Source organism: Daktulosphaira vitifoliae, unplaced genomic scaffold (genome assembly GCF_025091365.1).
Source record: "Daktulosphaira vitifoliae isolate Bord-2020 unplaced genomic scaffold, ASM2509136v1 Scaffold_3, whole genome shotgun sequence".
NCBI classification, from domain to species: domain Eukaryota; kingdom Metazoa; phylum Arthropoda; class Insecta; order Hemiptera; family Phylloxeridae; genus Daktulosphaira; species Daktulosphaira vitifoliae.
This window is the reverse complement of record NW_026099574.1, coordinates 20,611,301-20,637,501: the sequence shown is the minus strand read 5'-3', so window position 1 is coordinate 20,637,501 and position 26,201 is coordinate 20,611,301. Positions and strand designations below refer to the sequence as shown.

Sequence of the window (26,201 nt, the reverse complement as noted above, 5' to 3'; positions counted from 1 at the left end):
AACTTTTAGCTTCGAGGCGTAGCTGAGAAGGTATTGGTTTTACTATGATGTGTTTTTAAAATTTTTTTTTTATTTTTGTGTCTGTTACCACTTTTTCTCAGCTCTCATCAAACCGATTTCTTTCAACGATACGTCAAAAGATCACAAATCGTATCTAATCGAAGACATTACCCTAAAAACTTAAAAAAATTTCCCTCGTTTCCCCTAAATGGGGGAAATCTCCAAAAAAATTTAAAAATTTAAAAATCGCTAATTTTCTATATTTTTAATTATTTTTCCTTAAAACTTCCATAACTTTTTCAAAAATGACCAAATCAATATAATTTTTTTTATAGATGCTTGACATCTATAAAGTTTAAAGCCTGACACTTTTATATATATCTTAAATTAAAACTAATGTAATGTACTTTATTATGGAAAATAAAAATTTCAGACTTTATTTTGTCTTCACGGCGAAAATAGCTACCGAATGCTATTTTTGTGTGATAATTCTCGATTTTATTTTTTACATTTTTTTAACTTTATAATACTATAACTTATTGAAAAGTGTATGGATAAACACAATTTTTTTATGAGAAATAATATTTATATCCAATTTTCATTTAGCATACTTTATTTTAATTAGGATATAAATAAGGAATTAGCAAATCATGTAGCTATTGGAATAATCCACCAACTTTTTAAAATTAAACACTATTTAAAGATTTGCATCAAAACGTCTTTTATGATAGTGATTTTAATCACTGTCAAATATCATTATACTTGATCCAACTATCCCACGCCACCACTGTGTCAAGACCTCTTGTGCTGGTTTTTTTTTTCACTGAAATTACACGTGTTGATATTATAATTTTAAAAATTATGATAATTTTTAATATTTGTTTATTTATGAAGGTAATTCAATTTTAAAAAGGAGATCATGAGGTAGGTGAAATGAGGAGGTCAGTGACAATAGGCGAGGACGTAATTGGAGAGGTGGAGAGTTTTAAGTATTTAGGGTCAGTTGTGCAAAAGAGTGGTGGTATTGACGAGGATGTAAGACACAGAATTAAGTGCGGGTAGTCGAAGTGGAGAGAAGCGTCTTATGCGATAAAAGAATTCCAATGAGGCTACAAGGTTAATTCTACAAGACTGTAGTGAGGCCAGCTGTGGTGTATGGTTCAGAGTGCTGGACGGTTGATAAAAAAGTAGAGCAAAGAATGAGTGTAGCAGAGATGAGAATGGTTAGATGGATGTGTGGAGTGACTAGAAAATATAGAATACGAGCATATAAGAGGGAGTATAGGTGTAGCGTCAATCGTGGATAAGATAAGAGAAAATAGACTTGGATGGTTTGGTCATGTTATGAGGAGAGAAGAATCGGAAGCTGTAAGAACAGTTATAGAAATGAATGTTGAAGGAAGAAGAGGTAGAGGAAGACCAAAAAAGAGATGCTATTGAATGCGATTTGAGGACAGCTGATGTGAGCGTAGATGATGTGGGAGATCATGTCAAGTGGAAGTTTAGGATAAGGGTGGCCGACCCCAAGTAGTTGGGATTAAGGCGAGGAAGAGGAAGAAAATGAAGGTAATTCAACCTTACAGTAAGATAACGAATTTTAAATTTGTGTGTATAGTTAGTAGTATTTGCTATTTCATAACAGCAATTGATGAAAAAATTAAAATTTTATGTCCTTACATATGATATATTTAAAGACATTTTTTCATTTAAGTGAATTTTCATTAGATGCGAAACTATATCATCGTTGTATGTAACGGGGTATCATTGTTCAAGGCGTTTCACCTAAAAATATAGCCATTTTTATCATTAAATTTGCAAATACAATGTTTAGTTATTTTTTATTATTAATAGTAATCATCGCTATACATAAATTAAATAATTATCATCTAAGTTATTCACAACGACATAAACACAAATTGTTGTAAATAAACAATTTTTTAGTTTCTAGATTTTTTTATTCAAGCATTAATAAAAGAAAAGAGATGAGTGAAAAATTGTTTACTACGAAAGTGGATTTATAGAATCGGAATCAAACCCAACTATATGGCCTCACTCCAATTAGCTGAAATTATTTTCGTATCAAAATCAAAAAAAAATGTTTAAGCCAAAGTACTCGATAATTTTAAAATATTTGTATTTAGTGCGAGTTATATTTACGTAAAGTTTGGTTTAGATGTGATGACAATTCATTTTCGCAATAAAAGCAATTAAATTGTATATTGGGTGTCAATATTGATACTAAATAAACGAGTGGAATATTTTCAACTTTTGAGAGTAATGTCTTTAATTATATACAATATGTAATCTTTTGACACAAATCGGTCTAATAGGAGCTGATAACTTGTGATAACAGATATAATTAAAATAAAACCTATTACAGTAAAAATAATACCTTCTCAGTTTTGTGTCGAAGTTAAAATTATACTTAAGTTCATTGTTTAAGAATTAATAAAATTAGTAAAATATAATAAATATAATATTAATATTTTCTAATAGAAAGTTTTAAATTAAATAGTTATTAATTTTTAAAATAATTGAGTACGTATTGTATACTAAAATAATATAATACATAATAATAGTATTATATTACAATTATTATATTATATTAATAACATTATGTTAATACTAATTATCAACAGACTAGTTAGGAATTTGAATGTGGAATGGTCTAAACACCAAAATATACTATGAGTAAATTTTTTAGTGATTTCTACTTAAAATGTAGGTTTAACAGGATCAATAGACTAACTCGGTCCTTGTACTCTCTAAATATACTAATGCATATTATATATATATATGTATACAATGTGATCCGTTTATCATAATCCACTCAATCAAAAATAATTAATATTTTTTTGCCATACTTCTTTTTTAATTTATCAAACTACTATTTTCTAAATTATGGAATCTATAGTCTTCATGTTAAATATAATTCTAATTTTTGAAGTTGTCCTTTTCTTGTATTTGCATCTGATTGCGTCAGCATATAAAATTAGTATTTAAATTAAAATATTGAATTTTTTGAATTTGAAAAAATGTTAAAATAAATTGTATTTAATGGCCTTGACATTGTCTATTGTTTTCTAATGGGTTCATGTATTATAACACATTATATTTGATAGTTAACGGAAATCGTATTGTACTATTGTTCTACATTATTTTTAGAACATTAAAAATTGCTAATGTCATTCATTATAAAGAATTCATTACAACTTTTACAGTAATTTTAAGTGCATAATACTCTTTTAATGGTAAAGTAAATTCAGCACCTGAAGTTTACTGTCATTTTAAAATAAGCAAAAAATAAAAATTATTTTATTATAAATATTTAATAATAATTAATGAGTTATAACGAGAAAAAGTTAGCAACTATAAGATTTAAAAATTCTTTTAAACAAAGTATTTGTCAAAAATATATTTGAAATTGATAATACTACTCTTTCATATTTTATAAGAAATTGGTAATTAGCTCATGTATTAATAATATATAAATATTAGGGTATTTAAAAAAAAGTCAATCTTCGAAATTTGAATGAATACCATTTTAACTTTATTTTTTACATTAAAATAGGCATTTGGTGAAGATTTTTAAACAAATATATAATGGTCGCTTAGCGTGTTTTTAGTATATTGACCAAATATACCCAAAAAAAAAACAAAAAACTGCATTTGTTATTCAATATTTGGTCAAACATTATGATTAATATATCAAAATAGTTTGATTTTTACTGAAAAATATAAATTTTTAGTTTTAAAATTTTAAGTCAAAAATTAATAGCGTCAATTTAATTGACGTCATTATATGGTATATTTCTTGCAGGTCTCAAGTAAGCTTAGAATTAAAAACGAAATTTTTATTTATCCAGTCTGGCTGATATTTATGTATATTAAAACTAGAAAAAAATTATTTACTTATCTTAAAAACTTCAATCTAATTTTAATAATAAAGTGTTAGCTAATATATATGATATTCTGGAAAATATTTATAATTGACAGTTGATCATAAAATACTTTTCAATTATTTTTATTTTATCATTTATACTAAATATAATAAATAACATAAGAATACAATTTTATGTTATGATAAAATTATACATCAGTTGAAATTTAATAAAAAATTATGAAAAATCCGAAAACCTATGTGAAGTAACAGGTTTACTTGCTTTTAATAGTAAAATTTTGAATGTTTTAGTTTTATTTAGATAATTTTTTTATCATAATTTAATTTCTCGCAGTCATTATAATACTAGTAAGAAAATATAAATTACATATACTTTTATTAAAATTAATTTTTGATATGAATATAATTATATTATAATATAATTATTTTAAAACTAATATGACGATGAGATGTGGTTTTTGTGTTATATAATTATATTATAATATAATTATTTTAAAACTAATATGACGATGAGATGTGGTTTTTGTGTTATATAATTATATTATAATATAATTATTTTAAAACTAATATGACGATGAGATGTGGTTTTTGTGTTATATAATTATATTATAATATAATTATTTTAAAACTAATATGACGATGAGATGTGGTTTTTGTGTTATATAATTATATTATAATATAATTATTTTAAAACTAATATGACGATGAGATGTGGTTTTTGTGTTATATAATTATATTATAATATAATTATTTTAAAACTAATATGACGATGAGATGTGGTTTTTGTGTTATATAATTATATTTATATGAAAAATTAACTTTATTAAAACTACATGCAATTTATTTTCTCTTACCTAGTATTATAATGACCGCGAGAAATTAAATCATGATAAAAAAATTATCTAAATAAAACTAAAAATATTTAAAAGTTTACTATTAAAATTCAGTAAACCTGTTACTTTACTTAGGTTTTCTGAATAGAGACAGTTTTTTGTTTCTTGGGGTATTTTTGGTCAAAATACTAAAAACACGCTGAGCAACCAATAAAATTTTTTTTAAAAATCTCAAATTTTCACAAAATGCCTATTTTAATATATAAAATAAAGTTAAAATGGTTTTCATTAAAATTTCGAAGATCGACTTTTTAAATATACATCAATGTTATAACAAATAATATAAATTATTATTATAAAGCTCATTCAAGTATAAAAATATTGTCTAGTTACGCATAAAGGTTATCAGATGTCGTTGTAATATTTTTAAGTTTATATTTATAATTTATTTGTATTAAGCAATGTATCAATTATTATATTGTTTTAATTAGGGGTTTAATTTATCATCTATACTTCTTTGAATCAAAAATTTCAATTGTATACTAATGAGCTTTAAAGGAAAGTAATAATATTTACATCATAAAAATTATATTTTATTTATAATTAATATTTAGTGTTTTTTTATTAAAAAAAATAAATTAACTACACAAATGTACACTTATAAATTGTTTACCCACAACAGTGATATTTGAGTGTCTGAGTTTATCAGCATTCTGTTGAATATATTAAAATTAGTAGTTTTCTAGGAAATTTCCAGTTGTGGTCATATCTGTAGTCTTGTATATTTTTATTTAAAATACGATAGGCAACAGAAGTATTTATTAACGACAGCTTATTTTAGGGATGATATTGTTATGTTTTTGACATAACATTTTATTACCAGTTATATACTTTCACAAACGCATCATTTATTTCATTTTAATTATTTGTTTAGACTGTATAAATAATGAATGCATGTTAAACTAATAGTAACATGTTTTCTTTAAATGCCCTCAAATGAAGTAGAATTAGATTTAAGCACATCAGTTTATTCCACCATTGAAAAACTAATACCAAGTTTGAAATTAATTTCTTATAAAATATATAAATTGATATATCGAACAAAAAATTAACTAAAATCAAAATTTGACATACTGATCCTCCTTTGTAAATTAAAAAAATAAAATTTGGATTCAGCGGCCTTGAAAACTTATCCTCGGAACTTTTTTATTTTTAAGATTAAATTTTAGTCACCATTAATTTTGTCTAGGTTACTTTGATCTTGGAACTCAGTAAGATATACTCAAAAGTGTATTATTTTACTAATATTACTGACAATTTTGCATAAGCGAAGAACTAAAATATATATTGGACTTCTTTGCATAATAACCGATTTTGTATACATATTCATGTCATAATAGTTAGATTACTGTGCCTATGATATTTATACATAAAATAGACATATATATATATATATATATATTAATATTGCTAATAACACAACTTAAAAAACGGATATTCTTTATTTTTTATTTTTAACAACTTGTTTTGAAGTCCCTGCAAGTAGGCGATGTACTTATATGAAAACACTGAAGAATAACATTGGTATTGTTCAAATAATAATATTGTTTAAATGACATAATCTAAGTTTAAAAAGTTAATAACAATGAGGATCTAGTGTAAGTGAGGTCAATGCATTTTTTTAGATTAGTATTGTTTAACATCTGAAAGTGATTAAAATCATTGTTGTAAAAACGCTTTGATGTGTATATGTACAGTTTAATTAAAAAAAAATCATTATATTTATCAAAAATTATAGAATTTATTACTTAAATATTCATAAAGGACGAGTCGTCGAAACTTTTTTCTTCTATCAATCGTTAAGTATACAAAAGAAATTTAATTTAATTTAAACTGATGTTACGTTGTTATTCAAAATACATAAAAATCAGCCATTTTTATTGAATAATGCATGATTTTGTCCGATAACTCTTTTTCTCGAATTTCTCTTATTAAAAATTCTTAGGATAGTTATTTTTATTTTGAATGCCAATTTCATATAATCAAGAGATTATTTATAAATATTTTATGCATTTTTAAATTTTCAATTCGATGTGGTCAGACATTTCGGAACATTTCCAAAAATTGAGTTGAAAATATTGTTTTGTATGCATTGATGATGAAATTCAAACCCTCCCTGATTTTTAATTCGATCTTCATAAAAATTATATCAATAATTGTTGTTTGTAAAATAACCGATAAAAATTTCATTTGGACCAGTGTTTAAAAAAAAGTTATAGCAGTTTTAAAATGCAGAAATAGAATGTTAACCATTTTTTTTTTTACAAGTATCGTAATTTTAAAATATTTTAGTAAATTTCTACAATTGATGAGGTATTTTTGGAACCAAGTTTAACTAAAATAAAATTGGGTTCTATTGAGACATAGATTAACAATATCGTCCAATGAGAGTTGAGAACTGTCACGGACAGCCGCAAAAAAATAAGCACATTATGGTAATAATAATACCTTCTTAGATACTCATCGAAGCTACAAATATGATTTTAACGTAGTCTAAGAACACATAAAATATTTATAAAAATCCAATGTGAATTCTATCAAAAGTTATTAATTAAACACTCTGTATATTATAACAAAAACAGATATTATAAAAGGTATTTCATAAATACGATTTTTATTTTGTTGACGAAAAAGGTCATTTTAAGAAATATTTATGCCGTTTTATTGAACCAACGAGCTAACGCCCTCTTTCGATAATAAATATTGTTAACAACGTTAAATTGTTTTGCTCTAACAAAAAATACAAAATATTTATTTCATTTATGTTTATTAATAATAATTAATTTACCTATATCTTTTCGACTTTTGGCAAAACACAAACATTAATATTTTCAAATTAAATGTTCGTCTTAATTTGAGTTCTAAGTATGTATAGACATGAATTTGTATTAGCAGTCGATTAAATATTTCTTTAATAAATCATTTCATCATTGTACTCAATTTTAAATAATAAAAACATAATCATTTTATAACAAGTCTCAGAGTGTTTGAATTTAATAGACTACATGGACTCGTATTGAAGAGAAAACGAGAGTTTTTAATGTTTTTATACCCTGAGAGTTACTTGTTTGCTATACTGTCATTCTTAGAAACAGAATTCTGCTTTTACATAATTAATATGTTGCCTTTGAATTGACATATTTAACTGATCCATTAAATGTGGACATTTATTGTACTGTCATTTTAGATAAATACGTGAAGCCACATCGATTCCTAAAATATAAATCAATCAATGATCACAACCTTCTATAGTTTTACAAAAATGTTTCATTTAAACATGTGTTTGTACAACACACAGATTTTTAAAATGTGCTGTTTTCTTTCTACGAGTACAGTGAGCAATCGGACATGGATGTCGGGGAGCACACGTGGCGCGATGGATCGAAGTGGATGGCGGTTGATCGTGCGAGGGGATGGCGTTCAGCTGGAATTTACGACGACCAGACACTCGGAGTTGTATAGTATAACGTGAGCGTACGTGTGTAGTAGGTCAGGCCGGGTGCCGAATACCTGGCAGACCGCGCACCTGAAAACAGCCGTGCCACCCCCGCAACACCAGTAAACACGCCGCCGCCGTTACGGTTACGTTGCACCCGCGGCCGCACCGAGGTCAGCGAGTGTGTAGTATAGTATGCGTCGACGGCATAGTAAGCGAATCGATCGGCTGCCGTCGGAACGTGGGAGAGCTCACCATGGCCGCCGTAGGCCTGCTTTCGATCGGTGTACCTGGACGCAGACTGGGTCACCCGGTCATCGTTGCAAGCAGTGCGCCTTCTCCATGATAATAATTGTTTTCTTCCGGTTTATCACTATTTTTTATCCATCGCTTTTCATTTCTTATTCAAACCGTTATCGACATTCGCACAACAACGTTATTGTTATTACAACACAATTCTGTGTGGTACATCGTTTTAATTACTTTCAAAATGAAACTAGGCAACACGTCGTTTCAGACCTATTAACACTGTCATTAGGTTTTATTTTATGATATCTGCTTCCGTGGTTTTTACACTAACTCGTATTCACTAGTTATGCCTCTATTCAGGTGGTTACAACTGTTTAGGTCGTTAATATTCATTTACATTCCCCACAACTGCTACGGAGAGTACGTCACCTTTTTTGTTGTTGTTTATATTTTCCATAATAATAATACTTTTTATTAATAATATCTAAACATTTCAATGAGAACACTTTCAAATAAAAAGGTTATTTGTATGGGGAGAGAATTGACAAATGTGTTTTAGGGGTTAAGAGAGCTCATACACCCAAGAAAATATTTTGAAAATTTAAATATTATGCGTAGAATAATAATTTATAAATCAATAGGTTGTTCCAATTTTTAGGTTACATTATTATAGCCTATTTGTGGCAGATGTTTTTTGCTCGCAATGGTAATGGAAAATATCACACATAAATATATAAGTTGCATCATTTGATGCTAAGTTAAGTTTGCGGTAGATTAGTTACCTAATAAATGAATAATATATTACTTTGATTTGGTTTTTCTCAATTTGAGAAACGTAGATTTCGATAAGAATAAATAAAATGAAATGGCACGAAAAACATTAATCCGTAAATACTGTTTATATTCATGTCGTATAAAGTACCTTAGTAGATCATATTACCATAAAATTCACACACAATAAGTATATTATTGATATGTATTTTTGGAATTTTTGAATATTTTTTTAAGTAATAATAAAAATTGTACAAGAATTAAAAAGTTTTGAGTTAAAAAGTTCACGAACAAATATTTAACGATAAAAAACATGAAATTATTACATCCATATAAACCCGCCCTCGTTGGCCTGAGCCAGAAACTGAGGTGTCATTTTGGTAATTGATGGACGTTTGTTGAATTATCAAAGTCGTGAACAACGAACAACAACAATATGAACAAATAATTGGTAATTATTAATCGCAATATTTCTGTTGTCACGCCCAACTAAAACAGTGCAATGTTTTTTTCCTCCTTCAAAGTCTGCCAACAATAACGTGCCGGCCGAACGACAGTAGTAAAAGTAAACTATGAACTGATGCGTACCAGGGTCGACATTTATTTTTTACCTTACAAAGCGAATGCTGCACTGCACGCGAATCCATTAATGTAATGGCACCTAATCAAAATAGTGACGGGCCGATAATTTAAAAACGAAAATTTACCTAACGACTGGCATGCCTAAGTACGCGTCGAATGGCCTAAATTCCATTTGAGGTCGATTCATTTCGATAAGTGACCAAATCGATTATTCTTGAAAACAATTTTTCAATTGAATCCACATTCCGACCCGAACTCATTGCACATGAATGTTAAGTTATCTCGATGATATTAATAGTAATGCAAGTTTTGAAATTGGGTTAATAACATAATAAAAGTATGAATAAGAAATCACCGTTTTTCGGTCTCGAATAACTAACGGAAAGTTTTTTTTTATGAAGTCACTAGCAATGATATAGTCACGGAATATGTATTGGTTATACTTAAACTATAAGTTTCATTTTTAACAATGTAAAGTATATTTCAAAATTCAGAAAAACCCCGTAGGGGTAAAATGCTCATTAAATTGAAAATTACGTTATTGCGAATTTTATTCAGTACACATATTATTTTAAGATATCATGTATTAACATTTTTAGCTATTATAAAAAAGCTTTAATTTAATGTAGCTTTATTGTTTAGATTTTTCCATGAAGAGTTATTTTTGTTTTTCATTATTATTTCGAGTAATTGGACAGTGTAGGCTAAAGAATTCAAGTTCAATGTAGTTATTTTTTTCTACTGAACATTTTTAGAAAAATCTATAAAACGCACCGAATAACGAAAGACAATGTTTGACTTAAATATTTTTTTGTTCTAAAATGTAAAATACCACGAGGCAACAAAGAAATAATGCTTTTCTTTCTTAAAATGTTGACGTTTATGATTTGTGCCCCTTTTTCCGTAAAACGTCCAATGTAATTGAAAATGCTGTATTACTGAATTGAATATTTCAGACTATTTTTTTTAATTAAATTTTTAAATAGATATAATTAATAAATTTTTACATAATTTCCCGAGCGCTTAAGTTCTGTAAGTCGGTCACGATGAGCTTATAATTTAAACTATTTTTAAACTATAATAAGGGTAAAGGCTTCGAGAATTATTAGATTGTGAAATCTTCCCAAGTACAGTCAACAAATTCTCATAATATAAACTCTCCAATAGTTTAGCGTGACAACGAAAAATAGTTACCACCATCATTATTTGATACGCTGCTATTATTTACTTACTAGTTATTACTAAAAAGAGGTTAAAAGTTTAAAAGGTAAAAAATATTGATTTTAGACTAAAATATTGCTTATTTATACGTATGTTACAACTTAATAAAAACGTCCTACACACCTGTGATTTTTACTTTATAAATAAAAGAAACTTCTATTCAATATTATTTTTATAAAATTATAATTAACAGACTAAAAATGATAATTTTGAAAGTTCAATAATAATTTTTTAAACGTTCGTATACGAAAAAAATGATTATTATCAAGTGACACCATAAGAAGTGTATAGAAACCATAGCCCCACCAGACTCATCCCAAACTATGATCATTTTTAAAGGAGAAATGTATAAATTGTTTAGATGTTAAAGTCAATTTTTTGACAATTTTATTATTAGTATGAATTTTTTATTTTGAATGTCGACGACAGTTCAAATTGGTGTCCCCTTGTGCTCTCCTCTGGATCAGTTACTGCACCAGATAGAAAAAATACACAAATTGAAAAATATGCCTATTTACACCCATCATAACAATTGGTGACTTTATTCTGTACAATACTTTAATTAATCATCTTCAGTTCCTATATATTAATTATTTAGAGTATTTTTAAATTGATATACTAGAATAATATTCAAAAATGTTATTAAAAAATCTTAGTTAAATATCTTACAAAGGGATTATTATTATATATATATATATATATATTTTAAATGACCTCTATAGTAATGTAATCGTATTTCAACTGTATCAGTTGCTGATAAAAATTGGTGGACGACACCTGTGATACGGTAGAAAAGGGGGACTCCGTAATATCATCCAAATAAGATTCATCTAAATATTATGAACCATAGTAATTGCATCATTATCATCTGTTGATACAATTTTTCTTCTATCGCTAATTGTCAGAAAATATAAGAGAAATGTGAGCGAAATCATTTTTTAAAGAATTTTTAATGAACAATGGCATTGATCTAAAGCTTTCACATTCTTAAATCCTTGATAAACATTTTGTCGGATCACATCTGTATTGAGTTTTGACTTCTTGAAATCTTTAATTCGTCAAGAAAACTCAATAATGATAAAATGTTGATAAAATATTTTTATTTTAGGATTGCGTAAAATTTAAGTAACATTTCATTTGTATTAAAAAATAAATAAACAATTAGATTTTATTTTTTATTTTCACATTATTTTAAAAAAAATATGTGTATAAAAATTATATAAAATAAAATTTATTTTATAATATATTTAATATATTATATTGATGAGTGAAACTAATTTATTTAGTTTATTGTATTATTGAAAATAATATACAATATCACTTAGCGTGAGAAACCTTCAATGTGAAAAAAACTTAAATTAAAAATATTGATGTCCTTACATTCAGAAAAAACATACATTAAATAATAATGGATATGAAAATCATATTTATACATAAGATGTTTTTCATGCTAAGCAACGCTAAATTCATTTCAATTATGCTTTATTAATAAAAACTAACAATGCAGACGGTTTTTTTTAATTATTTGTATTTGCATGCAATGGTAAATTATTTTCAATAATTATTATATTATAATATTTAACGTTCTAAAGTTTTTTTTATTAAAAATACTAAAATAAATTTGTTTATGATGACGTTAACTAACACCATCTGCAATACAGCTTTTAATATATTAAAGTAAAGTGTTTCCAGTCATAAAGGCTTGTTAATTCTTTTAATATTATTTTTTGATGACAAAATATTTATCGTTATTTTAGACAGAGACCGGGAAAGGTTAAGGAAAAAAGACAGATAAAACTTTTTTTGGATGTCAACTTAAAAGCACGCAAATAGCATATTTGCAATACCTTGTAAATATTATCACGATAAGACAAGTAAATATATAACATCATAGGGATTTTATTTTTCACTCTCTTTCTACGTTTACTAGAAGTTTTGATTAACAACTACGTGACTTGTTTTCATCATATTTTTAAAGAAAATTATCGAAATTAAAGCGAAACCAGTATAGTGAGCACTAATTCTATTTTTAATGCTACAACATTCTATGTAATGGAGTAATTTTAATTTGCTTTTAGACTATGTATTGTCTACTAGAAGTTTATTAAAGTTTAAAGTTGTATCGTTCATTGTTTAAATACGAACAAATTTTTTGATCAATACATATAACATATTTAAAGTGATATAAAAAACCATATTTTAGGTTTAAAATCACCTAAACATTTTTTTTTAGTTTTGGTCTACCCATTGAAATAATTGCATACGCTCGTGCTAAAATTGTTTGAAATTTTTCAAAAATTAAAGGAATGGTTTAAACTAGAAATAATTTGTATTATTTCAAAGGGCTAATTCTAACTTAAAAGTATGCATTTGGTAATGAAAAATTATTAAACATATTACAAACTAACATGAATAAAATATTTGATACGTTATTTTTATTTACCAGTTGTATAAATCAATTTAGTTATTTTAATTGATTCAATGATTACATAAGAAAAAGATAAAAAAAATTTCTGTAGTTAATAATATTTATATGAATGTAGTTTTCAAATTTGGTATCAGATTTGTTTATTTACATCTAGTTTTGAGATAATTACTACTTAGTAATTAAGGAATAATTACATATATCAATATTCATAAAAAATATAAAGTTTTTATATTTTTTTTGACACTCTTCAAATTTGTTTTAATCGTGTTATTAATAAATAACATTTTAGAAAATGTTTAACTTATTATTTTCGTATTAATGGATAATTAAAAACCGACATAATATGAAATGATAATTGAAAACATGCGTAAATCTTGAAATTTCGTAAAAATTGTTTTTGTTGTAATTACTTTTCCATCATAGTTTTAATTAAATTAAGTTAATATACACGATGTATGTTTCACGAATTGGCATAATACGCTGAACCAAGTGGTGTAATTAGATTTTATATGTCTTAATTATTTGTTCAATTATCTAATTAATTGCAAACAAAGGGTTATAAAATAAAAGTTAAAAATGTAATAATCATGATTACAATTTTGTGAAAAGTAAGTTAAAAAACTAGCCTATATAATATAAAATGATCTAATTAAGAAATATGATGTTCGATAACAACTTTTGGGCTAGTATTTGGAAATTATTAATATTTTAAAATATAAATTAATGATTTTTAATTACACAAAATAAAAAACGGATCGTGAAACATTTCAAGTACAAATTAAAATATAAACAATTGAAAATTTTTAATTTAAACTTAAATATGTTAATCACTTATTCCTGTAATTGTATACTGATATAACGAAACATTAAATATATGCGTATATTTATTTAAAATTATTTAATATTAAAATTATATTATTGGTATTCTTTATTATTTGGAATCTAACTCCACACGAAAATTATAATAATACAATAACTTTTGATTTTTAATTGAAAATAATTCCTTAAGTAAAACTATATAGAATTTCAATAACTAAATAATTAATTTAGGAAGCTTAATGTTATATTTTTTTAGAGCACTACTTTACCTTCAGCCAAATTAAAACTGGTTTTAAAAATAAACCTATTAAAATTATTTCAGTCCTAAAAATCTTTACATTACATTTTTATTTCAGTTACCAAATAATAAGAAACTTCTTCGTTAAAACATCTTGTTAGTTACAAAGATTAATGTACAACCATTTATTGTTGACTTATTAGCAATATAATATGTTCCTTATGTAGTTTTATTCAGACATGAATGATGCAATTGCTCTCAAAAAAAACTATAAAGGGAGAGCGGAGCAAATTGACTCTGGGAACAAAATGATCTCTTTATATTTAGTCACGTTTGCGAACTTATTTTATAAGTATTTGAAAATATAGTAACTATTACATCCTTGAAAATATTTCTAATTTTTTGTTTATAATTTTGGTTTTTCTGGATGAATTAGTTTATAACTAAATAGGAAAAAGCAAAATTCAAAATATATATACTTTTGGAAATAAGTCCTTTCGCACTTATACTTTTGCCCAACGCTTGGGCAAGTTTGACCTTTTTTCTTATTAATTAATAATTCTTAAAGTAATAAATATTAATTAATGAGCTTTTTACAATCAATCTCAATATATTAAGTATTATATATACTATGTTTTAAGTTAATATATTGAATACTTTCTTTAAGAGTTTCAATTGAATATTAAGGATTTAAATTTGCCTCATCCTCTTCTGATTATAATATTAAGGTTATAACTTTAATACTAATAGAATTTTAAGCAGTTATGATGTACCAATATTTCACAATTTTATGATATATTTCAACTTTATATATAGTATTTAGTATACTATATATTTATTATATATTTCAAAATTATTCTTTTAAAATAATTGAGACCTAAATCACTACTAGAGATAGAGAGTGTGTATGACTTTTTTCATCACTAGACATTTCTCTAACCGCAATCATCTTCCCAATTGGGATAATATCCGAAGTACTGGTTCATAATTAGTTTTCGATATCTAATTTTCTATTTTATAAGCTAGTTAAATATGTATGTTGCCATTTAAAGAAATAAAGTTGACATTTCATAAGTTATAAAGGACGGTACTAAAGCATTTTTCTTCGTGTCATAGAAAACACATTTTCTTTTAATTCCTACTAATAGGTTACATTTAAATTTATTGCTACTACCGAAAGACCAATGGTCGTATGGATTATTAATCTGTGTGAATCAATAAGATTTATTTGTGCCATAGGCATTTTGATCTTGTGAGAATGATGTATTGCAATGCAAACAACTATATTGACCCGTCTACCGGTAACACATTACTGATAACGCTAACATGGTTGGAGCATACTAACTTCTTATTCATAAATTAGTCCATTCAAAAATATATACATAATTATGAACATATTTTTACCATAGTAAGATATGTCCTCAGAAATCAGATGACTACAAGTATAGATAAGGTAGATATAAATTGACTAGTTTTTTTCATGAATAACAACAACGAAAAACATGATAAGACAAAAAGAATAACAACTAAAATGATAAAAACAACAAAATAATGCGATAAAGAAAAACAATAACATCAATAATAATGACAAAAACAAGCCAAGACGTCAGTATAGCTCCAACTTTGGATTAGTAAATGTCGTTCCATCACATAAACTCTAGGACAAATTATTTATTTATAAAATATATACCTGACAGTATTCTTAATAACTCATTAACATCATATTATCATATTAAATTATTATTATTTTATGATTAACCATATTAAACACTTGTTTTAATTATATTTTTTTCTTTTTAAATATATTTAAACTACTATAATTATTTTGATTTTTTCTTTTATGAATGTTAATAATTACTTTTACAATTAATTATTACAAATAATTATACAAAGTGATTATTATTATTATTATTTGTTTAAATAATTAGTTGAACTTATTGTCACCTTAGAATGAAAATTCTAACGAAATTTTAAATGAAATTATACGCACTAGCTATACCATAAAATGGGGCGCTTCAAAATGGGACTACAAGCTTCGTTACATCAAAAATTTTTGGTAAATATGATTTTTATCAGACAATATACAATACTAGTTTAAAAAAAAAATTCCTCAGTTCCATTACCCTGAATCCCAACTGTACCTTACTTTATAAAATTAGATTGTTATCTAAACTCTTATTGAGCTGGGAGACCTATCCAGCTCAGTTGGTGATGCGTTTTGCCTCGGAATGCAGGTACCGATTTCGTCGTGATGGGCTTTCTAGGTTTTCATGTATTTTCAGACACGTGCAATGACATTTAGAGAGAACGTTAAACACGATTAATTTGAAACAATGTAAGATAAAAAAATATTTGTTTTCTTATATTGTATTCTTAGCAGTTCTATTATTTATAGCTAACTATTTTGTGTAGAATTCTCATAGACATAATAATCCAGCTATTATGCAATTAATATGTATACCGAAAATCCTGAAATATATTTTTGGTTATCGCTTTATTCAAAATTGACAGTAATATGAAGTAAAATTATACACGTGTCAGTGTATTACCATATGACAGCATCCCTGAGGTTTATAATTTCATCATAGTGTGTTGTATAAAAGTGTATGAAGTATGATAGTAAAACAATTTTTGGAAAATATCATCAAACTCAAAGTACTGTAGAACATCTCTTTACTCGTAGATTAAAATATCTGATAATATATTAGATATATTTAATTATTAAAATATTAATAAAATATCTAGATAACAAAAAATGATTCTCAGATGACGATTAGATAATCATTTATATATTAGACAAAAGATAGTATTACTTTATACTTTAGGTACCTAGAGTTTCCCAACAGTGATCCATAATGTCTTATCCAATTACTACGAGACAACTTATTAATCTTACTATAGACTTTGGAATGACTGCTCCTTTAAAAAATGCTACTAGTATAAAAATAAATTGATCAGTGCACTTTCATTATTAATAAGGGTTATCAACAATTATTATAACTTGGAGCCTTTCAATTTAATATTTCAACAAAGATCGTGAAAGAGTCTATGAAATGTATAGTTATACATTTTCTTTAAAACAAACAAGTTTTCATCTTTTTTTTTAGTATTTAAAACACAACATAATTCCTAGTTTATTTTAATTAATTAATATTGATTACAAAATTATTGAAATGTATAAGAAAATATACAACGTCTTTGAAGTCTTGAGTTACTTTACTATTGATTCGTGAATCTTTCGTTATACGAATAGAAGGAAGATTATTAGCTCAATTACTGATCAGTATAGACAACTGTTTGATTTTAATATAACCAAAAAGACTGTTGTGTGGATTACATTAAAATCATTAGGGTTTACATGTTTAATGAATAACTATAAGATATTCCAGAAGAAAAGGCAAATTATAAAAAGTAAAATAAAATCAATAGATAATCAAGTTTTAAGTAAAAAATTTTGTCATTTCAAAAATTATGTTTTAAGACATAACAATTTTCTCTATAGATCGGTTATATAATCCTACATAAAAAAAAATATATTTTAAGAAATGTTAAAATTTAGGGAAGGAATACATCAAAACGAGTAACAAATAGGAGTCTGTATTTTGTAATCCATTATCGTACTTAATCAAACTCTGAATAAAAGTGAAAATATCCTGAAATAAATTCTAAAAGTAATTAATATATATTTGTAAAATTAAAATTATTTATTTATTTGATAAACGTGTATATTTATTTAAAAATATATTTGTTTTTATTTCGATATTGTGCACGAGAATTAAATAAAATTTAAAAGATAAAACCTCGAAAAGTAGTATGTAAAGATAAATAAATAAACATATCAATATTTGAATTTTAAATTTAAATAATTATTTTTATTTAGAACTTTAATTCCTACTAATTGAACATAGCTGATGACAATCTCAACGTATTCAAACCCTATCATACTTTTTTTTATTATTCGATACATTGTACTTTTATGTGTCATTCTTATCAAAGTCGATTTCTCCGAGTTTGTAGGAGAAATTTACGTATAGAATACAGCGAATAAGGTCAACTCGCATTAAAGACAATATTTTGATTGGAAGACCGTTTGGTTAGAGGGGAGGAAGCGGAGGGCGCTAAAAAAATGTTTAAAAATAAAATAGTGCGAAATGATGTCCGTTTACGAGGCTTATACACGAGCGGGTAAACGAGCGGCACGGAAGCAGCGTGGCAGCAGCATAGGGACGGAGCGAATAGACTGCAGGGTTGCCGTGCATAGTACCCGGGCGTTCGGCGCGCAAACAGTCATCGCGCGTCACGCCGTCCAGACGTGTCCCTTGCCGTCTCGTAACGGTATAGGCGGATCGTCGTCCTCCGCAACAGGTTACGCACCCTACTGTTTGGGTCACGAACCCCCCAAATCGAGTCCACTCGACTGTCACCATGGTCTAATCGTGGACGGAATTACCATTCAACACTATGATCACTGATAACAATACGACGTCCATCACCAGGATGGTCATCGAGCCTGGTCTAATGGATATGTTGGGCAACTCTCTATTTGATATGTTAGCCCCCGTGGTCAGTTCTACCGAAACGTATGCTTCGTCAGGTGGGGATGGTACTGGTGGTTTGGCTTCTGGCGACGCAGATGGCAGTGGAGGTGATGGTGGTGGTTCTAGTTCCGGAGGTGGATTAGGCCCTGGAGAACTTTGGTACAGGCACAGCCCCGCCATGACGGCCGTATACTGTTTTGCATACACCATGGTATTTTTAGTTGGTCTGTTCGGTAATTTGCTGGTTGTATCTGTCGTATGCCGATCACCTCGAATGCGAAACGTTACAAACTACTTTATTGTCAATTTGGCCGTGGCCGATATTCTCGTTCTGGTATTTTGTTTGCCCGCCACCTTATTGTCAAACATTTATGTCCGTAAGTGTCATAAATTTTTATACTATTTTTTCATCTAAGTAGTTTAAATAAACTTTAAAATTATCACGGTACAATGATAACCCTTTAACCATTTCAGACAAAATTAAACTTATTGTAGACAACTTTAATCGAAAATTGATATAACCCATTGAGTACATCTCGTTCTCAGCAATCTATTAAAATTTGATACTTCATAAAAAATGATAAAAACTATAAAAGTACGCTTTTTTCATACCATTAATTTGATTTGTTTTCATAATAAACTTTGGTGAACATATAAATAACGTTGATAACTAATGGTTTGTATTTAGTTTAAGTTAAAATACGCTGATTTTTATAGATATAAAATCGCACTAAAATTTAAAAAAACCGAAGAGAATTTTCTCATACAATGTTTACTCTTCTGAAAATGCCGAAAGTTTTACTCTTAAAAAGTTATTTTAATAAATAGTTTTGTGCTCATCAAGTACCAAACACATAAAATATAATCGTTTTTTTAGTTTTTTTTTTTCAGTTATTCGTACAGCCCGTTACTTAAAATACGTGATAACGTCTCTTTGGTATTTCCACAGAACAGAATGTATTTTGTGTGACATTTAACATTTTTTTAATGTTCATAAAAAACTTTATGCGAGTTCAAGTACATCTAGCGATAAAAACATAGTTTGTCTCGCGGTCCCAGACGGTTGTGAAATTTAAAAACTTATCTTTTGTCTTCCTTAAAGTTCTACTTTATCTAGTCCGTTTATGAGTTTTAAACCGAAAGCGAAAACACTATTCTAGTACAACAGACCTGTTATTTTGTATTAGTTTATCTTACATTTAATCCTTACTAGAAAACTCATAGGATTTTGTTCGCGAAAAACTAAAAAAGTGCATATTCAAACTAAAATACAACTGTACCTCGTCTATCAGCACACAACAATAAGTACTCCTATAAGATGCTTAAAACCAGTCGTATTTATTTATTTGCATGTGTTCTTTATATACTCTACAGCTCAAAATCAACCACTCAGACATTTTTGCAAGTGTTTCATTTCTGCCTCTGAAATGATTTATTACTAATAAATCAAACGATTTATTTTCGGATGCTAACAAGCTTTAAAAAGCATACGCGTGTTTTTCACCGAACAAAAACTGATGGTAGTCATTGGCAATTTAAATGGCAAAATGAAATGTTGCATAAAATTCGATTAGTTTTTAATATCTTTAGTTCCTTTCACACGGATACGAAATACAACACATTCGAGTGTTTGTACGAATCGAGGCGTTTATAAAACACATGTGTCCCATCCCGAGCTGTCTATTCGGCGAAATATTTACTGGCAAGTAGCAACTCAAAGCAAACGGAGGGCCAATTTAATCCGACCTATATATTCGTGACGCGTTCTAAATTAAAAAATAAAGATTTACTCGAATGACCGACATTTGGTACTTGACTTGAAGCTTATTGTCGTAATAAAACAAACGTTCGAGTTTCTTTTGTAATGCTAATACTCGTTTTTAGTTTTCAAAGTAATGCTTATATATTTTAAGCCAATTATTTTATAGCAGCTACTCATTTTAATTAATATCACGTTTAAAGAAAAAAAAAAAAATGCAACAAAGTTAGGTAAAATCAGATGTTTTAAATCGCATATTTTATGCGAATATAAAAATATAATAAGAATGCTTTAAAGTTGACCTGGTAATTTTAGCATAAAAAATTACTCTGAGCTAATACACGTAACAAAGTATCATTTTTAACTACTATTTTATAGTCATTTCTGAGCTATGATTTCCTCTATTTGTATTTTTATATCATACGACATGTTTGCTGGAATACAAGCAGTTGTGAGACAGACTGATTTTATGTTTAAAAGTCATTAAATAGGAATACACATATACTGACTTAAATACGAAGAATGTCAACGACTTCATGCCGTTTTAAATAACTTTTTATTAAGTTGGGTAAACGGACGTCATTATTGTTTTACTTAAATGGTTAACGTGTTATCATAATTTACGTTCTCGTTATATTTTTAACGGAAAATAAGCAATTTTGACTTGAACCTGTTCGAAATCGGAAGGAAATAATTCTTAGTTTTGCTATTACATTTATTGAGAATGATTCGACATTTTTTTCTTTATGTATTTTTTAAAAATATATATTTTCCCAAGTCATGCAAATAAAACATTTAATTCGAATAAAGATTTGTTTTTCATTGTGAGATAAAACACTATCATTAAAACATTTCACTTTTATTTACGAATGTAACGAATATAAACAAAATAAATAAAACAATTAGCAAAAAAAAGAGAAACACAATAAAAAGCCTTGCATGTTGTTGGGAAGTAAAGCGGCAAAATTTTGGGACGTATGCTCCTACAAAGGATATCAATTTCCGGATCTCTGCTTACTAGTATATATATACAAGTACATAATATTGATCTGCATAATGACCGAAACGTGTGTGTTTGGTGCAAAAACCCATTATTATTATTATGGTACCGAATAATAATAATAACAGTAGTAATATTCGTATACACATTGACCGTAGGTACATCACTAGGTGCAGTATAATTACACTCACACCACATTTGCCAATAATAACAATAATTACGCAAGTTAACGCTGCCATTTGTTTTTTAACATCGAGTCGTGTGCGCGTGCAGAGAGATCAATTTGTTACTACGACACTACAACGTAACGCGTCTGTGTGCACAAAATAAGTTTTCGATTAAATCTAGTAATTATTGTAAACCATCTTAAATTATATTCACAATAAGTTTTCCCGATCAATTTAAATGTCTAGAGTTCGAACGAAGCATTTTGTAAGTGGTGTAAATTGTACACTCAATTGTACGGTGTACAGCCCCGTTTCCGTTTCTACTTTTTTTCTTTAATTTTCCAAGTGTACATAACTGTTACTGTGAATGTAACGGAAGAAAAAAATACGCTTCATTTTAAATTTATCAAGACCCCGTTATTTGCTTTCAAATTTTACTAGAACCGTGTAAAAAAAATAAAATAATAAATGAGGTTCTTTTAATTTCAAAGTCGAGTCACTATTGCTTTTTAATGATGTATTTTGCTGTCTGTCAATTACGCCTTGTCACCACTTTCGGATTGCTTCGCATCGCACACAATAAAAGATATTAATTTCAACCCTAAAGGATACTTAAACCAGATAGTAACCTAAGTCTTTATCTATTACTGCCAACCATTGTCTAAAATTGTCAAGAATACTTGTTGGTCACAGTTAACTCGTCTAAATTATCGATAGTTTTGGAACGGTTGCACGTTTATAAATAAAAATATTTTTTGAAATATTTGTTTTTGACAAAAAACTTAAATTTAGAATCCAAAGCACAGATTTTTACAACATGAAGGATTGATAAATGACATAAACATCTAAAAAATTATTATTAAAATTAGGGTAAAATTGAACATTTGAATATTTTATGCATAAAATTAATTTTTTATAATTAGCTAATAACATTTATAAATGCTGTAAGTTGGAATATCAGATTATTAAATAAAATCATAGTGTATTTATTACTCTTGTTAGTAATTAAAATTTGGTTTTAAGTTTTTTAGAGAAATTGTGCTTTTACTATTATTTTTCATTTTTAATTTGTTTATTTATTTTGGTCATTTTGCTTTATTAGAAACATATAATTATAATATAAATATAATTGAAATAATTAAACCTAACTAAAAAAACCATTTTTAGTTTTTAAAACGCACTTATTTATTTGCTAGTTGGAATAATTTAATATTAACTAAATTACTTTTCGACCAGTGGTTAAAGTGACGGTGAACGGGGTGCAATTATTTGGAGTACAATCAAGTGTTACCTTTAAGTCGAATCCCAAAATGCCTGGGGGGACGCTTTAATTTGGAGCACTGAAGAGTGGGAAGCGTTAATGTGAGAAATTGGTTCAAATGGTCAAAATTCTTAAAAAAAAATAATTGTAGAACTTAAATTATGAAATAAAAATATTGTTAATATTTTTCCTCGACTTGTTTCTGTTATAGTAAAATTTTTACTTTTTATTATTTATCTCTAATAAGAAAAGAAATTAAATTAAATATTGTTTTATTTTTCAAAATTTCGAAATAGCTAGCTGATTTTTAGCTATATTATATAAAATGTTGGTGGATTGATCCTAAATACGTATCCGCGATTTTTTTTTAGTTATTTTTGTGGCTTTTGAGTTTAATATTCCTTAGATGAATATTTTTATTTTGAAATATTATATAAGCATCATAAAATTCTTTAGTTTTACATTTGTGTAAATAATCAAAATAAGATATGCAAACAAAAATAGTTATAAATATATTAAGATTATAATCGCAAAACTATATTGAACATTATTTAGATTTTCTTGTGCTTACAATTTGTTTACTTATTACTGAGTATTATTACACTACCAAACATGATAAACTTGATTTTTTTAATATATGTTTTCATGCATATGTATTGTGATGTTGATTGTTTTGGATGTATAACGCTGACACCAACGGTTTTTGACGAAAACATGGTAATATTTTACAACGATATTCTAAGTAACGAAGGGTGGGCGTTAATTGGAGAAAATCAATTCAATGATGGTAAAAATATAATATCTATTAAAAGTGATCTACTAAACAAGGTCGATATGTATGATACAAGTTTTATAGTTGATAATAATAATATTAATGTTAAATTGAAAAATGGATTCACAGTTTTAACTTTAATATATGCATATCTAATCAAAAATATTAATTTTTTACTCGGAGCTATGATAGAAGATTATAGTGAATCAATTAACCATGAGGAAAAGGGGACCCAAATGCAAAAAGTCAGAGATAGCATAAGTATGTTTGAGCCTTTATTTTCTTGTATGCTGAATGCCCTTAATTTTTTTCAAAAGAAAAATACAGTGAAAAGTCATCTCCAACAATTAAAAGTATTTTACAAAGCTCTTAATAACAAAAATATTAAAGTTTTAAAAAAAAACAAAATCAAATACAACACTATTAACAAACAATTACAGGATTTTAAAAATGAATATTGTAACAGAAATTGCCTTGAACAATTTATTATAAAACATGAAATGAATAATGAGATACAAGAAACACTTATAGATACATACATAACAACATTAACTGATCTTGATGATAACTTTATACCAAATAATACAAAAAAATTCAATCCTTACCATCCTGAAACAAATAATATAATACAAAATGGTATTCAAATTTTCTGCAGAAATTTTGGTTTTAGTGTATAAATTTTTTAATTTTTTTCCTCGATTAATAAGTTACATTTTATTCACTATTTAACTTTAAAAAATTTATTCTTCAAAATTATAAAATTAAAAATATGTTTTAAAAACATTTCATTTTGTAATAATGTTATGCTAGCAATGTTAACAATGTGACCATTATTAACGCTGAACACATACTATACATTATTATACAGTAATCCACGATTTTTTAGTAATTTTTTTGAGTTTAATAGAGTTTTAATTTTAAATAATATTAGCTACAAGTGATTAATTTTTACAAAAAAATATATATTTTGATGGGTTGACAACAATTTTAGGAAAAAACTTATCAAATTACAAATATTTTAATACATAGAGTAGAAATTAAATACGGGCGAAGTATAAGTACACCAGTATAGACTGCACATAACCGCTCTACATACCCACTTTTATAAAAAAACATGTAACTTAATGAGTATTTGTTCTACATTTTTTATAGAACTATCAAATTTTTAGTAAGAAATGTATACATAGCTTTTTGTATACTCAGTTATGCGTATAAAAAGTATGCATACATTGAAAATAAGTAAATACATATGATATTTTTTTAATTTAAAAACTAATAAAATTAATTTACTTATTATTTCTTTTAATATATATTTACTTAATTTTATAAAAATAAAAAAAATAATTATTTAATATTCAGAATAAACTATTTTTTAAACTATGAAAGTAACATAATATAAGAAATAAGCAGTTTAATTTATTTGTGTTGTATATTATTATTAAAACAAAAATATTCATTAAATTTTTAGAAATAATATATCAAAATATTCGTATTATTATATTATTATTTTTTTTGTATCTCGAATTTTCTGAAAAAATCGTTTGATAACCTCTAGTAATTTAACATTTACTGTGTGTCTCAACTATTATAACTCAATATTTTTCCAAATTATTTCAAATTTTCATATTATTTAATTTTTTTATACTGAAGAAGTATATGGAAGTGTGTCTCGAAAGAAATTTCATAGTTTGCAAAATAAGGACCACCCTAATTCAATTCTATATAATAAATTTTATTATATATTATTTAATGTCGTTTCCATGACTTAACTGCGTAAATCGATTTTTTAAATTATTTAGAAAGAAGAAAATAAAACACCTGTTACGAATAGCTAAATATATAAAAAGATTTTTAAATACTCATTTATTTTAAGAAATAATTTTAAAAACGTTTAATGAAGTTAACCTATACGTTAAAATAATTAAATTAACTTGATTAAAGAACATGAATTTTGCTATGTGTATAAAAATTTCTTATTAAAATGAAATAAAATGATTCGTTTAAAACATTAGAATTAATCATGAATAATTAAGATAACAGAGTACCAAGAAAATATTTTTAGATATAGCAAAATAATTTCAACTTTGTTAATTATAATAGATATAAACTTTTCCATAAAGACAATAATATAGATAAATAAATAATAATTGATCAATGAATTAAAAA

At 26.3% G+C, this 26,201-nt stretch overlaps 1 protein-coding gene across 1 annotated transcript in view; it reads left to right on the top strand.

The window, feature by feature from the left end:
* Nucleotides 1–18,810: 18,810 nt before the first annotated feature.
* Nucleotides 18,811–26,201, top strand: part of LOC126900668 (neuropeptide SIFamide receptor-like) — a 36,979-nt gene continuing 29,588 nt past the window's right edge. The window contains exon 1 of the mRNA XM_050676555.1: nt 18,811–19,453. Within this exon, the coding sequence (XP_050532512.1) occupies nt 19,000–19,453 (454 nt within the window). The 5' untranslated portion in view covers nt 18,811–18,999. The remainder of the gene's footprint in view (nt 19,454–26,201) is intronic.